This window comes from Monodon monoceros, unplaced genomic scaffold, assembly GCF_005190385.1.
Source record: "Monodon monoceros isolate NGI ecotype Baffin Bay Population unplaced genomic scaffold, NGI_Narwhal_1 Super_Scaffold_11, whole genome shotgun sequence".
NCBI lineage: Eukaryota > Metazoa > Chordata > Mammalia > Artiodactyla > Monodontidae > Monodon > Monodon monoceros.
In genome coordinates this window covers 107,504,303-107,518,163 of record NW_021703767.1, presented here as the reverse complement: position 1 = coordinate 107,518,163, position 13,861 = coordinate 107,504,303, and the positions used below count along the sequence as shown (strand labels likewise).

The following is a 13,861-nucleotide window of genomic DNA, read 5'->3' as shown; positions in this document are numbered from 1 at the left end:
AGTGAATCAGCTATAGGTATACATATATCCCTATATCTCCTCCCTCGTGCGTCTCCCTCCCTCCCACCCCTCTAGGTGGTCACAAAGCACCAAGCTGATCTCCCTGTGCTGTGCGGCTGCTTCCCACTAGCTATCTATTTTACATTTGGTAGTGTATATATGTCCATGCCACTCTCTCACTTCGTCCCAGCTTACCCTTCCCCCTCCCCGTGACCTGTGCATCCTCTTGCAGGTTGCTGAACGGCTGATGACAATTGCCTACGAGAGTGGAGTGAATCTCTTTGATACGGCTGAGGTCTACGCCGCTGGAAAGTAAGTCAGTGCCTGATGTGTCTCTCAGGTGTCATTTCTGGAACCAAGAGACTCTGCCTAGACCATTGCTGACAAGGGTCTGTCCTCCCCACACATGTTGATGCCGCTGCTTTTCTCCCTCCCTCTCCCACCATCACCAGAATTGGGGCTATTGACCATCTCTGGGCCCCTCTGCCTACCTCTGGTCCCTATATGAAGAATGGACTGGAAGCAATTGCCACACGAGGGGCAGAGGTGGTTGAGATCAGAGTGGTGGCAGTGGAGATCTATAAATATTAGCTGAATGTAATTAACATAAGTGAGCAGATTCCAGCGTGGTGTTCCAAAGCTAGTCTCATAATTTCATAACCACACCTCGTAGTTCCTCAACCCCGAGGGAAATGGACACATCCTCTCTGCAGGGAAGCAGGCCTGTCACTCCACTGGGCATTACAGGTAAATCAGAGATTAAAGGAGGGACTCCCAAAGATGCCAAGAAACCCAATATCTTTTATAAGAGGACATTTCAGACCCCATTCTAAGGACAGAGAGCGCTGCAAAGAGGCCTTGCTTCTTTTGCTGGAGAAGTCACAACTAGCTATAACCTTCTTATGGACCTGAGAGCAGGTTTGGGGCTCTAGGATAGGGCTCACTGCTAAGTCAGAACACATAGGTGCTGTGCCTTCAAGGTCCATGCCCTCTGTTCCTGCACAATAAGCACATTCAACAGAAGTGGAACGCCTTGGCCTCCTGCTGTGAACGTGGATGCAGGAAAGAAGCTAAACATCTGGACAGCTGCTTGAGCAGCTCTGCAATTTTCTAACAGGGCTGAGGAGTGTAATCACCTGTACGCCTAATTCCCCCGCTTCCAGGTAAGAATAACAGTCAGACTGCTGAATCAGGTTCATCACTGCTTGATAAAAGTGCATTTTCCTAGCCTGGATTTCCTCCTTTTCAAGGGCATGTCTATGTTTAAGGACCATCAGGGAGGTTCAGAGCCCACATCCTTAATGTTTTCTATTGAGTCCAAGGAGAGAAAATACAGTTGACGAGGCCTTGTTCCTTTCCACATCCTACCCTATCTCAGCGTTTTCTTCTTTTGTTAAATCCTGCTTATTACCAAGTGGGCCTAAGGCTGAAAAAGGGGGAGTGATTAACAAGTCTTTTAGAGCTATGTTTGTATTCCTGTTGTCAAGGATAATCGGTCCTGATTAATTATTGATTGATTGTCCTTGTGTAATGAGACAGGTTCCCACTGTGAAATGCAAGGTTGCAAGAGAGTCTGGGGAAAGAACCCAGAAGTAACATTCAACACATATCTACTTGGGGCATGCCCCACAGCTAACCCACCTCATGGTTTATTGCCAGGCTGTACACTCCAACAGAGACAGATGCTAATGGATAAAGTGCTGATTATATTGATGTCACCATTCACAAAGCCTGAGAGCCCACCTACTTCTTACAATGTTGGTCTGGCTGGGAGGAACCTAGAAGGAAGTTTTGGTCTCCTTAAGCTTGGGTCCCAGCTGGGGTAGGTGGAGGGGGAGAGGATGGTGAGGGTGTCTTCAGTATAACTCTCCACGACCGGAGTCAGCGGCAGGGACACTTCCCTACGACTTCTTATATCCTTCTCCTATGACAACGCTTGTCACTGGAATCCAGGACATTCTCTATGTGGGCTGCTGCATCTACAATCCTGACTTTGGGACATCTAAAGCCACACATAGGTTTTTTTACCCTGCAAGATCGCCTAGAGTCAGTATTTTCTGTCTGAAAAGCATGAGGTCTCATTGTCCTCCCCAGTCACAACCGGAGACCACAGCCATTAGAAAGAAACCCTTGACTCCCTTTGGATACCGCCAAAGAGGACAGTTATATATGGGATCATTGGTTCAAAAACACCAAACTGCCAAGTGACTCTGCTGTTTCCTAGTATCAGGACTGCAGGCGGTCTCCTGCCAGTGTGTCAGGATTTGGCAGGTGCTTCTGGAATGCTCCAGGAGCAGGATTCCGCAGGCACAAGCAGAAACAGTGGAAACTGCTACCAGCCGAGAGCAGCTTCTATTTTCGGGACATGTAGGCACTGAGAGTTCAAACAAGGAGGGGATCTGGTGTTTTGGATTGACTCTTGCGTTTCCAGGACACTGTACCCTAAGACATTATCTGTTTCCTCTTCAGGGCGGAAGTGATTCTGGGGAGCATTATCAAGAAGAAAGGCTGGAGGTAATGCATTCACCGTAATCATTTACTTGCCTTTAAAAAGACTGTTGTTTTTTTGTACCAGAGAAGAGAAAATAAAATTGCATGACAACTGACCAAAAGGCTGTCAAAAAAAGTCAATTCTTAGTAAAGAAATGATTTACAGCGCCTTGAAAATAAATATTAGCGAGCTCATTACTTGTGCTTCAAAAATTATTGACTTGTCATTGATCACAATGAATTACCATGGGTTGAGCAGAGAATGTTCATGAGATATTTGTGCGTAAAAGAAAGTGGCATTTTCATGGTTTCTGACTGCCATTTGTGGTAATCTGGTGAAGGAAGCCAGCTGACAGAAAACTTATTATCTCTACACACATATTTATGTTCATTGTTCATTTTATTAACAACTCTGGATGCAAAGAAATGATGAAACAAGAAACCCTTGGGATAAATATCCCAAAGCTTTCTTATCTGAACACAATTAGCCAGCATCTCTCCTGTGTGCTGGGAGCCCTGTTATCTGGGCATTCAGGAAAGTGCTTCATCTGCTATCCTTGAGGGGTCCTGTTGCATCCCATCACCTTCTGGAGCCAAAGCAAGTAGTAACGAGTGATGCGATAGTGGTGGCGGGGTGGGGGGCCAACCCCCTCCATCTCACTACACCTGTCAGCACCAGTAGCTGCTTCTCCCCCAGCATGAGTACAGGATCAGGCCGAGTCCAGCCAAGGCCACAGGACAAATCTGGAGTCCTCTTCCGCTCTGGTATAAGATCTGCTGACGGCCAAATAAATAACCATTCTATAGGACGAGTGGAAATGGAGACCCAGAAGTGTATGGCGATGTGAACAAATAAACTTTGGTGACCTCTTTCTCCCTCTCCCTCTCCTCTTTCCCTACTCCAGGGACTGTAAGAGTGTGAAAAGAATATCGTATTCAACCTTAAATACGGAAAAATATTCACATCCCCACCCAGTCCTCCACCTTGCCTGAGTCACCTTCCTACTCAGAATGTTGGCTCATCCATCACTGCTCAGATAGGACTGTATCACTTTCTTAGGGCTGCTGTAACAATGTGCTACAAACTGGGTGGCTTAAAACAGCAGTAATTTATTCTCTCTGTTCTGGGGTCCAAAAGTACAAAATGAATATTTGGGCAAGGGCATGCTCTTTCTGAATCCTTCTTTGCCTCTTCCTAGCTTCTAGTGGTTGCTGGCCATCATTGGCATTCTGTGGCTTACAACTGCAGCTCTTCAACCTCTGCCTCTGGCTTCATATGGCATTCTCCCCTCGTGTTTCTGTGCGTCTTCTTATAAAGACACCAGTCATATTGGATAAAGGGCCCACCTTGCTCCAGTATCACCTCATCTTAATTTAACTAATTACGTCTGCAATGACCCTATTTCCAAATAATCTCACATTCTGAGGTACTGGGGGATAGGATTTCAACATACCTTTTGCGGGGGACACAATTCAACCTATAGCAGAGACCTTGGAGATGAGTCCACTGATGTCCAGTGAAATCAACAGCGGGGTGTCAGCTGCCAGAGTATACCTGGGATGAAGGGGAAACTTCAGTGCTGTAGTTCTCTTCCCCTCTGCATCCAGAGAATGTCTACTCATCACTCACCGTACTTTGCAAAGCTTCTTCTACACGTTTTGTAGAAAATAGATTAACATGCATCTTTCACAAACTGCCTTTCTGTCTTGCAAATAAAAACTCAAGCTATCCCCATGCTACAGAAAATTGATATCAGGTCATATCAGTTCACAGCTGCCCACCCGAGATTGCTGAAAAGATAAACCATAACATCACAGCATGGAGGCTACAAAAGCAGTTTCAACCAGCATCCTTGCCTACTTGTCCCAAGACCACCGCTTGCTAGGTGTGTTGTCCAGGGCAAGTTACTTCTCTTTTCTGAGCCTCACTTTCCCCACCTATAAAATGGATGGCATAACTGTTCATGGAGTGTTGTGCTGATAAAGTGAGATAAGGTGGACAAAAGAATATTGAAAGCTGTGCTATATCAATATGAAATACTCACAATATCATTCTTCACCCACTCAGAAGAGTTGCTCTAGATGCCTCCATGAGGTCAGTGATGATTCATCAGGTTGTTGTCTACTCTTGCTATTTGAACATAAATATTAGTGTGCACATCCATAGAGGCCAAATATTTTACAGAGAGCCTAATTTTGGAAAAATGTGTGGCCTTGGCAGGCCCAATTGCTCTGAATAATCCAGAAGGCTGCACTCATTTTTTAATCAGATTCCATCCAGAGCTTTGTGTTGAAGCTCTGAAAATGTTTGCTGAAGGAGACCCAGCTCCCCTGTGGCAGATTGCTATTATACTACGTATCACGAGGTTGATGGATTAACCTGGAAAGTGCATCAGCCCTTTTGGGGTGTGTAATCTCCAGATGCATATATTTGCAGACCTTCTGTTACAGTGATTCAAATTACTTTTCGGGGAATTAACTTCAGGGGGATGGGGTTACTGACATTTTCTAAAAATTTTTCTTGTTGCAGCCAAGTTGTCAGAGTTGTCACCGCCATTCCGCATTGGTTATCATTAATCATGCTAGGCTTTTATATCTGAGAGCCCCAGGCATCGACTCCACAGCTGAATTATAAATGCCTTGTTTCAAATACTCCTGAAGTTTGGTCTTAACCTTTGAATCTCAAATGCCTTTTTTTTCCTCGACCAGTTCAATTGAATTATATACTTGGAGAAAGTAAATTACATTGAGATCTGCCTCCCAATTTTAAATTATATGACTATAGTTCTCAAGACATATTCATATTCCACAATCATAATGGTGTGATTGCATTTCCTGCCCTTGGGTGTGGTTTTGAGGAAGTAATGAGTTTGCTGACAAGATTCCCACATTTCATTCCCTTAGGAATAAAGCGGTAAAACTTTGAGTTAAGGATTTTTAGGATTGTTTTTCTAAAATAACATTTCCATTTAATAAGACACTCAAAGAAATTTTATTCCTATTTATTGACTAAATTTATTCGTATTTCCATGTAGTCAGTTCTTTCCTGTGAATGCAATTGGTTGCATGACTCTTTCCAGTTGGTTGGAAAGAGTCATAACTCAGAGACACTAAGGTCCATTGTCCTTGGCAGAGGGTGGATGTACCCCCAGGAAAGTTCATGATCAATCAACACTATGTCAGATGCTCGATGAGTGTTAGTTGGTGACTGTCTATTTGAGTTCCTAATGCAGTCCATGCTTTAAGTCTTCTTACTTACTCTTCTCACTTTCCTTTCTGACTCTCCATGCCTACCACTCACCTTTGCTTTACTACCACCCAATCACCTGTGTGTTGTCACAGCCCTCCTCCTCCTCATCTGGCCCCTCCAAGTAAAGTTCCCTTCCCTTCAGAACTCTTTCTCTTGGATCTGACTTCAAGTCCCCACTCATCAGCTTCCCTTTGTCCTTAGGTTTCAATGACATAAATGAACAAATTTATCTCTTCACCAGTTTCTTTAAATGTGAGGTACAATAAATTCTTTCTGGTGCTATAATAATAATATGACTCAGTACTATAACCAGCAATTCATTTACTATTTCTCTATGTGTTTGTTTAACATACAGGAGGTCCAGCCTGGTCATAACAACCAAACTCTACTGGGGTGGAAAGTAAGTTAAACACCTTTTATTTCCTTGACAAGAAACAACTAGTAGTTCGTGCTTTGATCCTTTTAGGCAACCATTTTACATCTAACATACTAAAATTAATTGGTTTGGAAAGAAAGATTTATTTTTTTTTCACTTGAAAGAAATAGCAGTTAGCCTAGGATTCAATTTTAGCTAGATACCCCCAAAGAAGTTTAGTGCAAAGCATGTGGTCACTTGTTACTGAGTGATTCATGGAGATTTTCAAATACCAACATCATACTTAGAACCATTTCCAAAATAGAGTTCAAATTTCAGGAAAAGAAAATAAGCACATAGCATCACAGAAGAAAAGCTACTCAAATCTGCCAAAAACTCAGAGACTTCTACGGAAAACGATGATAAAAATATCTTGTCTGGCCCCACGTGTAAGTCTCTGATCATTTCTGCAGAGGGCTCTGAAAATGCTGATCAAAAGGACCATTTCATCGAAGAATAACAGAAAGCTGCCTGTATCACTCTCTGTCAGGCCAAATAAAAGAGTGGTCCTCTCTCTGTTGTGGGATGCAGAACAAATTTCACAGGATGAATTGGCTTCTGATGGGCCTACTGGTATTTGAACTGGTACTTATATTATTCAGCAGGACTTAGAAGACTGGCCTCTTTGTCAAACATGTGAGAAAACAGCAAACTATTCCCTATTCTTTTTCATGGAAATCTCAACGATCTCCATGGAGTTCTAACAAAAAACAAAGACAAACACAAACAAACAAAACCTTATTTATTTCCCTATAATTCATAAGGAATCGTTAAAGATAAAATTGAAGGGGAATCTTCCAATCAAAATTTATATGTGTATACACACACTCATATTTTAATACTGATTTTGAGTTTGTTTATGATAAATATGAAGAAAGAAGTATGAAACTTAGATTTTTATACCTATTGTAGTCTATATGAAAATAAAGCCGCATGGTGCATATGAGAAACGTAGGTTTATATTGTGTATACTCTGATTCATGGTGCCATTGCCTGGTGCTATTGTCTGTGATTTAGTAGTACTCAAAACCTTGCCTATGATTTAGAAATAAACAGGAAATATGACAGTCTGAAAGAACCATTATGTAATAGAGTACTACATACAGTATTATCTAATATACTTTTAAAAGATACAAAATCACCAAAGGCACATGATAAACTACCACGTTTTAAAAGGGGGTTGCTGGGACTTCCCTGGTGGTGCAGTAGTTAAGAATCCACCTGCCAATGCAGGGGACACAGGTTCGATCCCTGGTCTAAGATCCCACATGCCACGGAGCAACTAAGCCTGTGTGCTGTGCTCCACAACTACTGAGCCTGTGCTCTAGAGCCCGCGAGCCATAACCACTGAAGCCCGCATGCCTAGAGCCCATGCTCCGCAACAAGAGAAGCTACCACAATGAGAAACATGCACGCCGCAACAAAGAGTAGCCCCTGCTCACAACTAGAGAAAGACGGCATGCAGCAATGAAGACCCGACGCAGCCAAAAATAAAATAAATAAATTTTTTAAAAAGGGGGTTGCCAAAGGCATTGGTGTTAAAGAAGTATTTCATCAGTACTTTAAAACTCAAGGACCACATTTCTTTCTAATTGGCTAGAGTCTGAGAATGGTCTGGGCAGGCAAAAGTCCATTAAATATTCATCTTCTTAGGAAACTAAGGAAGACTCGGTACATCACCTTTTAAAAGAAAATAGTTGTTTAATTTCTTTTGAAAGTCAAAAGTCACTTTCAGATTTGCTTCCTTTCTCAGAAAAGCCAATGTTGTCAGTAGCCCGACAATCTTATAGTAAGCTCGCAAACTTACGTCAAGCTTTTGTTTTGTTTTGTTTTGTTTGGCTTGGGATTGGTTAAAAACAAGGTGGGAAGGTTGAGCCATGTGTCAAGTGTCAAATTATATATGGACAAGGTGTGCACAGCTGAGTTGTTATTTACATGGTATGATGACAGTGATGGTTAGTTTATCTCCTGGGGTCTACAAAGAAAAGCCGCTAGGTGTGCTGCCCACCAGCCTTCTCTCCCCAGCCTGCAGTGGTGCAGAATTTGCTAAGAACAGGGAATACCATTAACAGTTCAGTCTAGAATGATTATTCTGTCCTTTTGAAACAGTGATTTTTAAAAAAGCACACCTCCACTTAAAGTCATTTGCTTCTTTTTCTTGTCAGAGCTGAGACGGAAAGAGGGTTGTCAAGAAAACATATTATTGAAGGTGAGTATTGCTTCCATTTTATTTTTGTTTGTCAGCTGCCGATTCAAGAAAGGTATCAACCAAACAAGTTCAGAACACATTGGAAGGGGAAAAAAATTCTCTATAAAAAGAACCACAATCAACCACGTTTCTTCCTGGGGTTGAGTGTGGGGAGTGTAGTGATATAGAGGGGAAAATGAAAACTCAAAAAGACTGGATTCTCTAGAACTCTTCTCTTTTACAGCTATGCTAACGTTAATAAAGCACTTTTGTAAGATTTTTTAAAAACTTTATTGAGATATAATTTATATACCATAAAAGTTTACCCATTTAAAATATACAATTCATTGGTTCTGAGAATAATTACAGAGTGTGCACTCATCATCATAATTTGATTTTAAAACACCTTCATCTCCCCAAAAAGAAACCTTGTACCTACTAAGAGTCACTTCTTATCCCCTCCTTACCTACAGCCCAAGCAACCACTAATTTACTTTTGTCTCATTTCATACACATGAGATCATACAATATGTAATACTTTGTGACTGGCTTCTTTCACTTAGCATAAAGTTCATCCATGTTGTAGCATGTATCAGTACTTCATTCCTTTTTGTTGCCAAATAAAATTCCATTGTATGAGTATACCACAGTTTGTTTATCCAGTCATCAGTCGATGGACATTTGAGTTTTCACTTTTTGACCATCATGAATAATGCTGCTTTGAACGTCTGTGTACAAGTTTTTATGTGGACATATGTTAAGACTACTGTGCTTTTTTAAAAAGAGTATCTATGCATTAAAAGAAACTGGTGGAAAGTTACTACTAGGTAATTGATTCACAGTGCCATTGCTTTTGCAATGGTACTCAAAAATGGTATCATTTAGAAATAAACAAGAAATAATACAGTCTCCAAGATCTATTATGTAGTAGAGTACTGGTACTCTACTGTAAGGATTATGAGAATTGTGAGGAATTTTTTATTTATTTCTTGCTTGTCTATATATTACAAAAATTTTATGCTTCTACATTTTGCAATAAAGGAAAAATGTTAAAAGGGGCCGCCATATGTTTCTAACATCTTTACACTAGTTCATGAACAATTCCATAAAAATTCAAGATTTTTATAACTTTAGATTCATAATTAATCATTGAGACAAATGATTCTTCTCCATTTTAAAACTAATTTCATTTATGAAATACCAGAGTCACCCAAAACATAAGATGTACTGTAATCCCACTACTTTCAAAATAAATATAGTTGAAGAAGTAAATTCCTCCCTTTGGTCACCTCATCTCATTCCACACTTTGACAATACAGTGCATAGCCTTCCCTACTTTTCCCTGTAGTGTCACTGATTTATCTATCTACCTATACACACTTACTTATAAATACAAAAATGTATGTATTAATCACTAACTGTTTTTAGTATATTTGTAGGCTTCTGGGCTTTGAAATCAGAAAAATATTGGTTCAAGTTCCAACTCTTGTCATTTATGAGCTGGGGGACTTTGTGCAAGTTACTTAGCCTCACTCATCCTCATCTCCTGGACTCTGAGATGGGCTATCAATATCCTACCTCACAAGGTTACTATTCAGGGATTGAACTTAGATTGTTTACATTGAGCACAGTGTCTGTCATATAATAAGCATTTAATAAATGTTATTTTTGTCATCATCACCATCATCATCGTTCTTAATAGTGTAACTACCAGTCTTCTTCCTATGGATAAGGACACTAAGTAATATTCTGAGGCTGCCACAATGAATGACCACATTCTAGCTCTTGAGAAAGCTTGCAAATTCCTTACCCAAGCAAAATCCCTCCTCAGTTCATAGTATCCAGTTTTACATTGTACAGTCAAACCCAGCCTGCCTCCCCAAACTGTTACCATTCCTGCTCTAGCATTTGCCCCATGACTTTTGTCATCTACCACAAAGTTTGTCAAAGAGAAAAAATCCAAGTCTTTGGCTTGTGTACCAAGCTGAACAAACATGGTGGCAGTGTGCTGCCTAGAAAGTTCTTGTTTTTCTTTTCTTTTCTTTTTGATCTAATTGAGTCAAAAAGAGATTCAGAAAGTGATTTACACTAGCTATCAACAAAGAAATAGAAAAATTGATGAGAAAAAGAATGGAGAAGTTGTGCTACTGTGCGTTTCACTGAATCTCTATTGCTTTAATATTTACCAGTGTGTATGCATAATTTCAGAACTCTCCTTTTTAAGTCAGTTTTCTTCAAGCCACGTACAACTCAATAGAAATAAAATTCTCTCTCCTTTTAAATAAGTCAGAAATCCTCTTGGGAACTAATCTCTCAGGATGGATAAACCAGTTCAGCTGAAATTCAAATTGACCCAGATTCAAGCTAATACAAAATTTCAAACTTTTGAGGTTGAAGAAGAATTGGGATCAATTATTATGTTGTTACTGTTGGTGGTATTTTGCAGTTTATAGTTTCAGCCAAAGACAAAAATACTCATGACTGCAAGATTCAGCTCAAAGGATATTTCTAGGCAGGCTGAAATTAGGGAATTGAGTGAATTTTACAGAAAAAAAGAAGGGACGTGAGATTTCTAGACCCAGAATAAATTTTGAAAAAGTTTACAAATCATTATCCTCAGGTTTCATTGGTACTTGGCCTGTGATGAGGATGACTTTATTCAACATTGGATTTCATAGGCACATTAAATTTGAGAAGCACTGTTAAAGAATGAGACAGAAGTCCAATTCATGTAGAGTTCAGGCCACTTGTGGGCTGGGTGACCTTGGCCACCTGAGTTAGTTTTTAGAGTGTAAAATTAGCTTGATTTGGGCATAATGCAATTTTGAAAAAAGTCATATGAAAGACCTTTTCAGTGAGCCCAAAGTCCTTGACTTAGATCCAGCTAGAAACAACATTCTCCTTAGATTAATAAGGAGGGAGTAGAAATTTCACTAATAGGTTTATTATATTCATTTGGAATCACAGGATCCTCCCAGGCTCTGAAAGTCTATTTATCCATTCAGCCATTCCACAAACATTCATTAAACCCAAATTTGTGCCAGTGTTAAAATTTAGCAGATCAAAGCTCTTTACTATCTAACATGAAAGAATGGAAATAGTTTGGTAAGTCGAATTGTAAGCATAAGTAAATTGTTTCTGTGATTTTATAGGCAAAAGCTGTGTTTAAGTCTGTATTTGCCTTTCAGGTAAACAACAGTTTTGTTATGTGATTCAATACACAAACCCACTGTCCTTGTTTTAGGAGGAGGAGAGGAAAATAATCTGAGAAAGCTCCACTTGAAACTTTTTAATGAATGGCAAATATTAAACCCTACTACCTGAACTTTTTAAAAAAGAGACAATTGATGATTTTTCAATTAAAGAATAAATTTCTTAACAAATGGATTCACCACAGGATTCCTTCCCAGTGCAGCATGTTCATGGTAAACTGAAATCACCCACCCAAAACAATCATGTTTCATAATGGGAGGTGTAGCCAGTTATATTATTCTAGTGCAGGGCAGTCTTTATAAAAAGAAGCATGTCTCAAATCATGACTGAGAGGTCTGCCGAGAAGAAGCTGGAAAATTATATTGGGAAGCAGTGTACATTATTTAAGGCAACATTTTTTTTCAAGCCTGATCGGGAAACAAATATGCCATAGGAGTAGAGGATGATGACACGGCCTATTTGAAGAGAACATTGCAGAATTTCCAAACTGCTCGTGGCCTTGTTTCTACAGAGTTAAATCTGCAATGATGAACACATGTTCCACGTCTAACCCTGCCAAAACTGCTTAACATCTGGAATGAACATATTCCTTTAGACGCCTATGAAATAGGCTTAAATTGAATCAGTTTTCACCTTATGAACAATACAGTTCCTGTTACACTTCAGAACCTAAAAGAGAGATTAACTTAGATTTCTTTTTACTATAGTCACTTGAAAGCTATTTTCTTTACATAATTTATTCTCCTGTGGACTTTTGAGGACTTGCCAGTTAACATCTAGACATCTCCTCAAGAGCAGGGAACGTTTCTCCTGCTTCTCCTGTCTTCACTCCCACAGACACTGGGTTAGCACCAAGGGACAGGCTAATGTCAAAAGTGCCTTCAGCAAGTGCATTCGCTGCACGGGATCACTTACCTCCTTAGGTCATGATTAGCCATTCGGATGCCGCTCTGGAGCCAAGGTTAATGCATTTTTGCACATCTACTTCAACTTAAAACAATACTTGGCCCCAAGCCAATGATCAACAAACGTTTGCTAAGTAGAGGTAGAATATGACTATTTGTTTATTGGAGATAAACCCTAAATGGCTCTCAAGGAGACACTTGTTAGCATGTCTTTATGTTGCTACAAGATTAAAGCATCCAAATAGAAAAAGCCAGGACTACCTGATTTGTTTTGTAGTCACATGAAAGATCAAAACAGAAAGACCATCTAGCTCCATTTTGTCTGTGGACAGATGAGGCTACTAAGGTCCAAAGAGGCTAAGAGACTGGCAAAGTCATTGAAGCCAGCGCGATTTAGTACCCTGGATCCCAAGGCCTGTGCCGCACCTGCATGAAGACCTCTCCTCTGAATGCCAGACTGGTCCATCCAGCAGCCAAGAGCTCCGTGGGGTTGACTGATGTGCTGCTCAGACCCATCATGGCTCCCAACACCACCACCAATCTGCTTCTCCCGTGACTTTCTCATTTACTAACAGTCACTTAACTTCTCAGGCCAAACGTCTAAGAGTCCTCCTTGATACCTCTACCTCCACACTTTATATTCAGTACACCAAGAGTCCTCTTATTTCTACCTATACAACTTGTCCCGAATTTGAACACTTCTCATCAACTTGGTCCAAGCGTTGTCTACTACAGTGACCTCCTCACTGGTCTCCCCTCCCTGCTGTCACTGTCGCCCCTGAAGGTCACTCTCAGCAGGCCAAGAGATCAGTTCAGAACACAAATCTGATATCATCATTTCCCCAACTTAACTCCATTTCTTTACCTCCCAGCCCCTCACCAACGTCTTTCCATCTCACAAAGAGTAAAATCCAAAATTCGTGCCATGGATTACAAGACTTTATGTGATTGAGATTTTCAAAGTGAGCAGACAGTGTCTCTTAGGTGCACAACCTCCTTTTACTCCACTTCAGAGTCAGAGTAGAGACCTGGTGGATCATTGACAGGATACAACACATCATTTCTTATATTCTCACGTGAATACTCTTGAATCTTGGCCTAAATATCAAGAAAAAAGGCTCTCCGGAGAAAGAATTGAGAGATGAGGAATGACTGAATACAATGAGACTGTCATTCTATCAAGTCCATGTCATTATTTATGGGTGCATACTATTACCTTGAACTATGAACCTTTGCCAAGAGATGCTCTCAGTATGTACTGTTTGGTCCCTGGAGATAAATACAAATACCATGTCCATGCATCTTTAACCCCCCAGAGCCCAGCACAGTTTCAGATCAAATTGGAACTCAGTACTTGCTTATGGCATGGAAGAGGAAAGGACTTACGTTGTGACTGATCA

At 40.5% G+C, this 13,861-nt stretch overlaps 1 protein-coding gene across 5 annotated transcripts in view; it reads left to right on the top strand.

Annotated features, from left to right (window-relative positions):
* Positions 1–13,861, top strand: part of KCNAB1 (potassium voltage-gated channel subfamily A member regulatory beta subunit 1) — a 411,284-nt gene that overhangs the window by 337,332 nt on the left and 60,091 nt on the right. For all 5 annotated transcript variants that reach the window (XM_029215066.1, XM_029215069.1, XM_029215070.1 and 2 more), the window contains exons 4-7: positions 233–312; positions 2,470–2,514; positions 6,096–6,140; positions 8,321–8,364. In XM_029215066.1, coding sequence (XP_029070899.1) covers positions 233–312; positions 2,470–2,514; positions 6,096–6,140; positions 8,321–8,364 — 214 coding nt within the window. The remainder of the gene's footprint in view (positions 1–232; positions 313–2,469; positions 2,515–6,095; positions 6,141–8,320; positions 8,365–13,861) is intronic.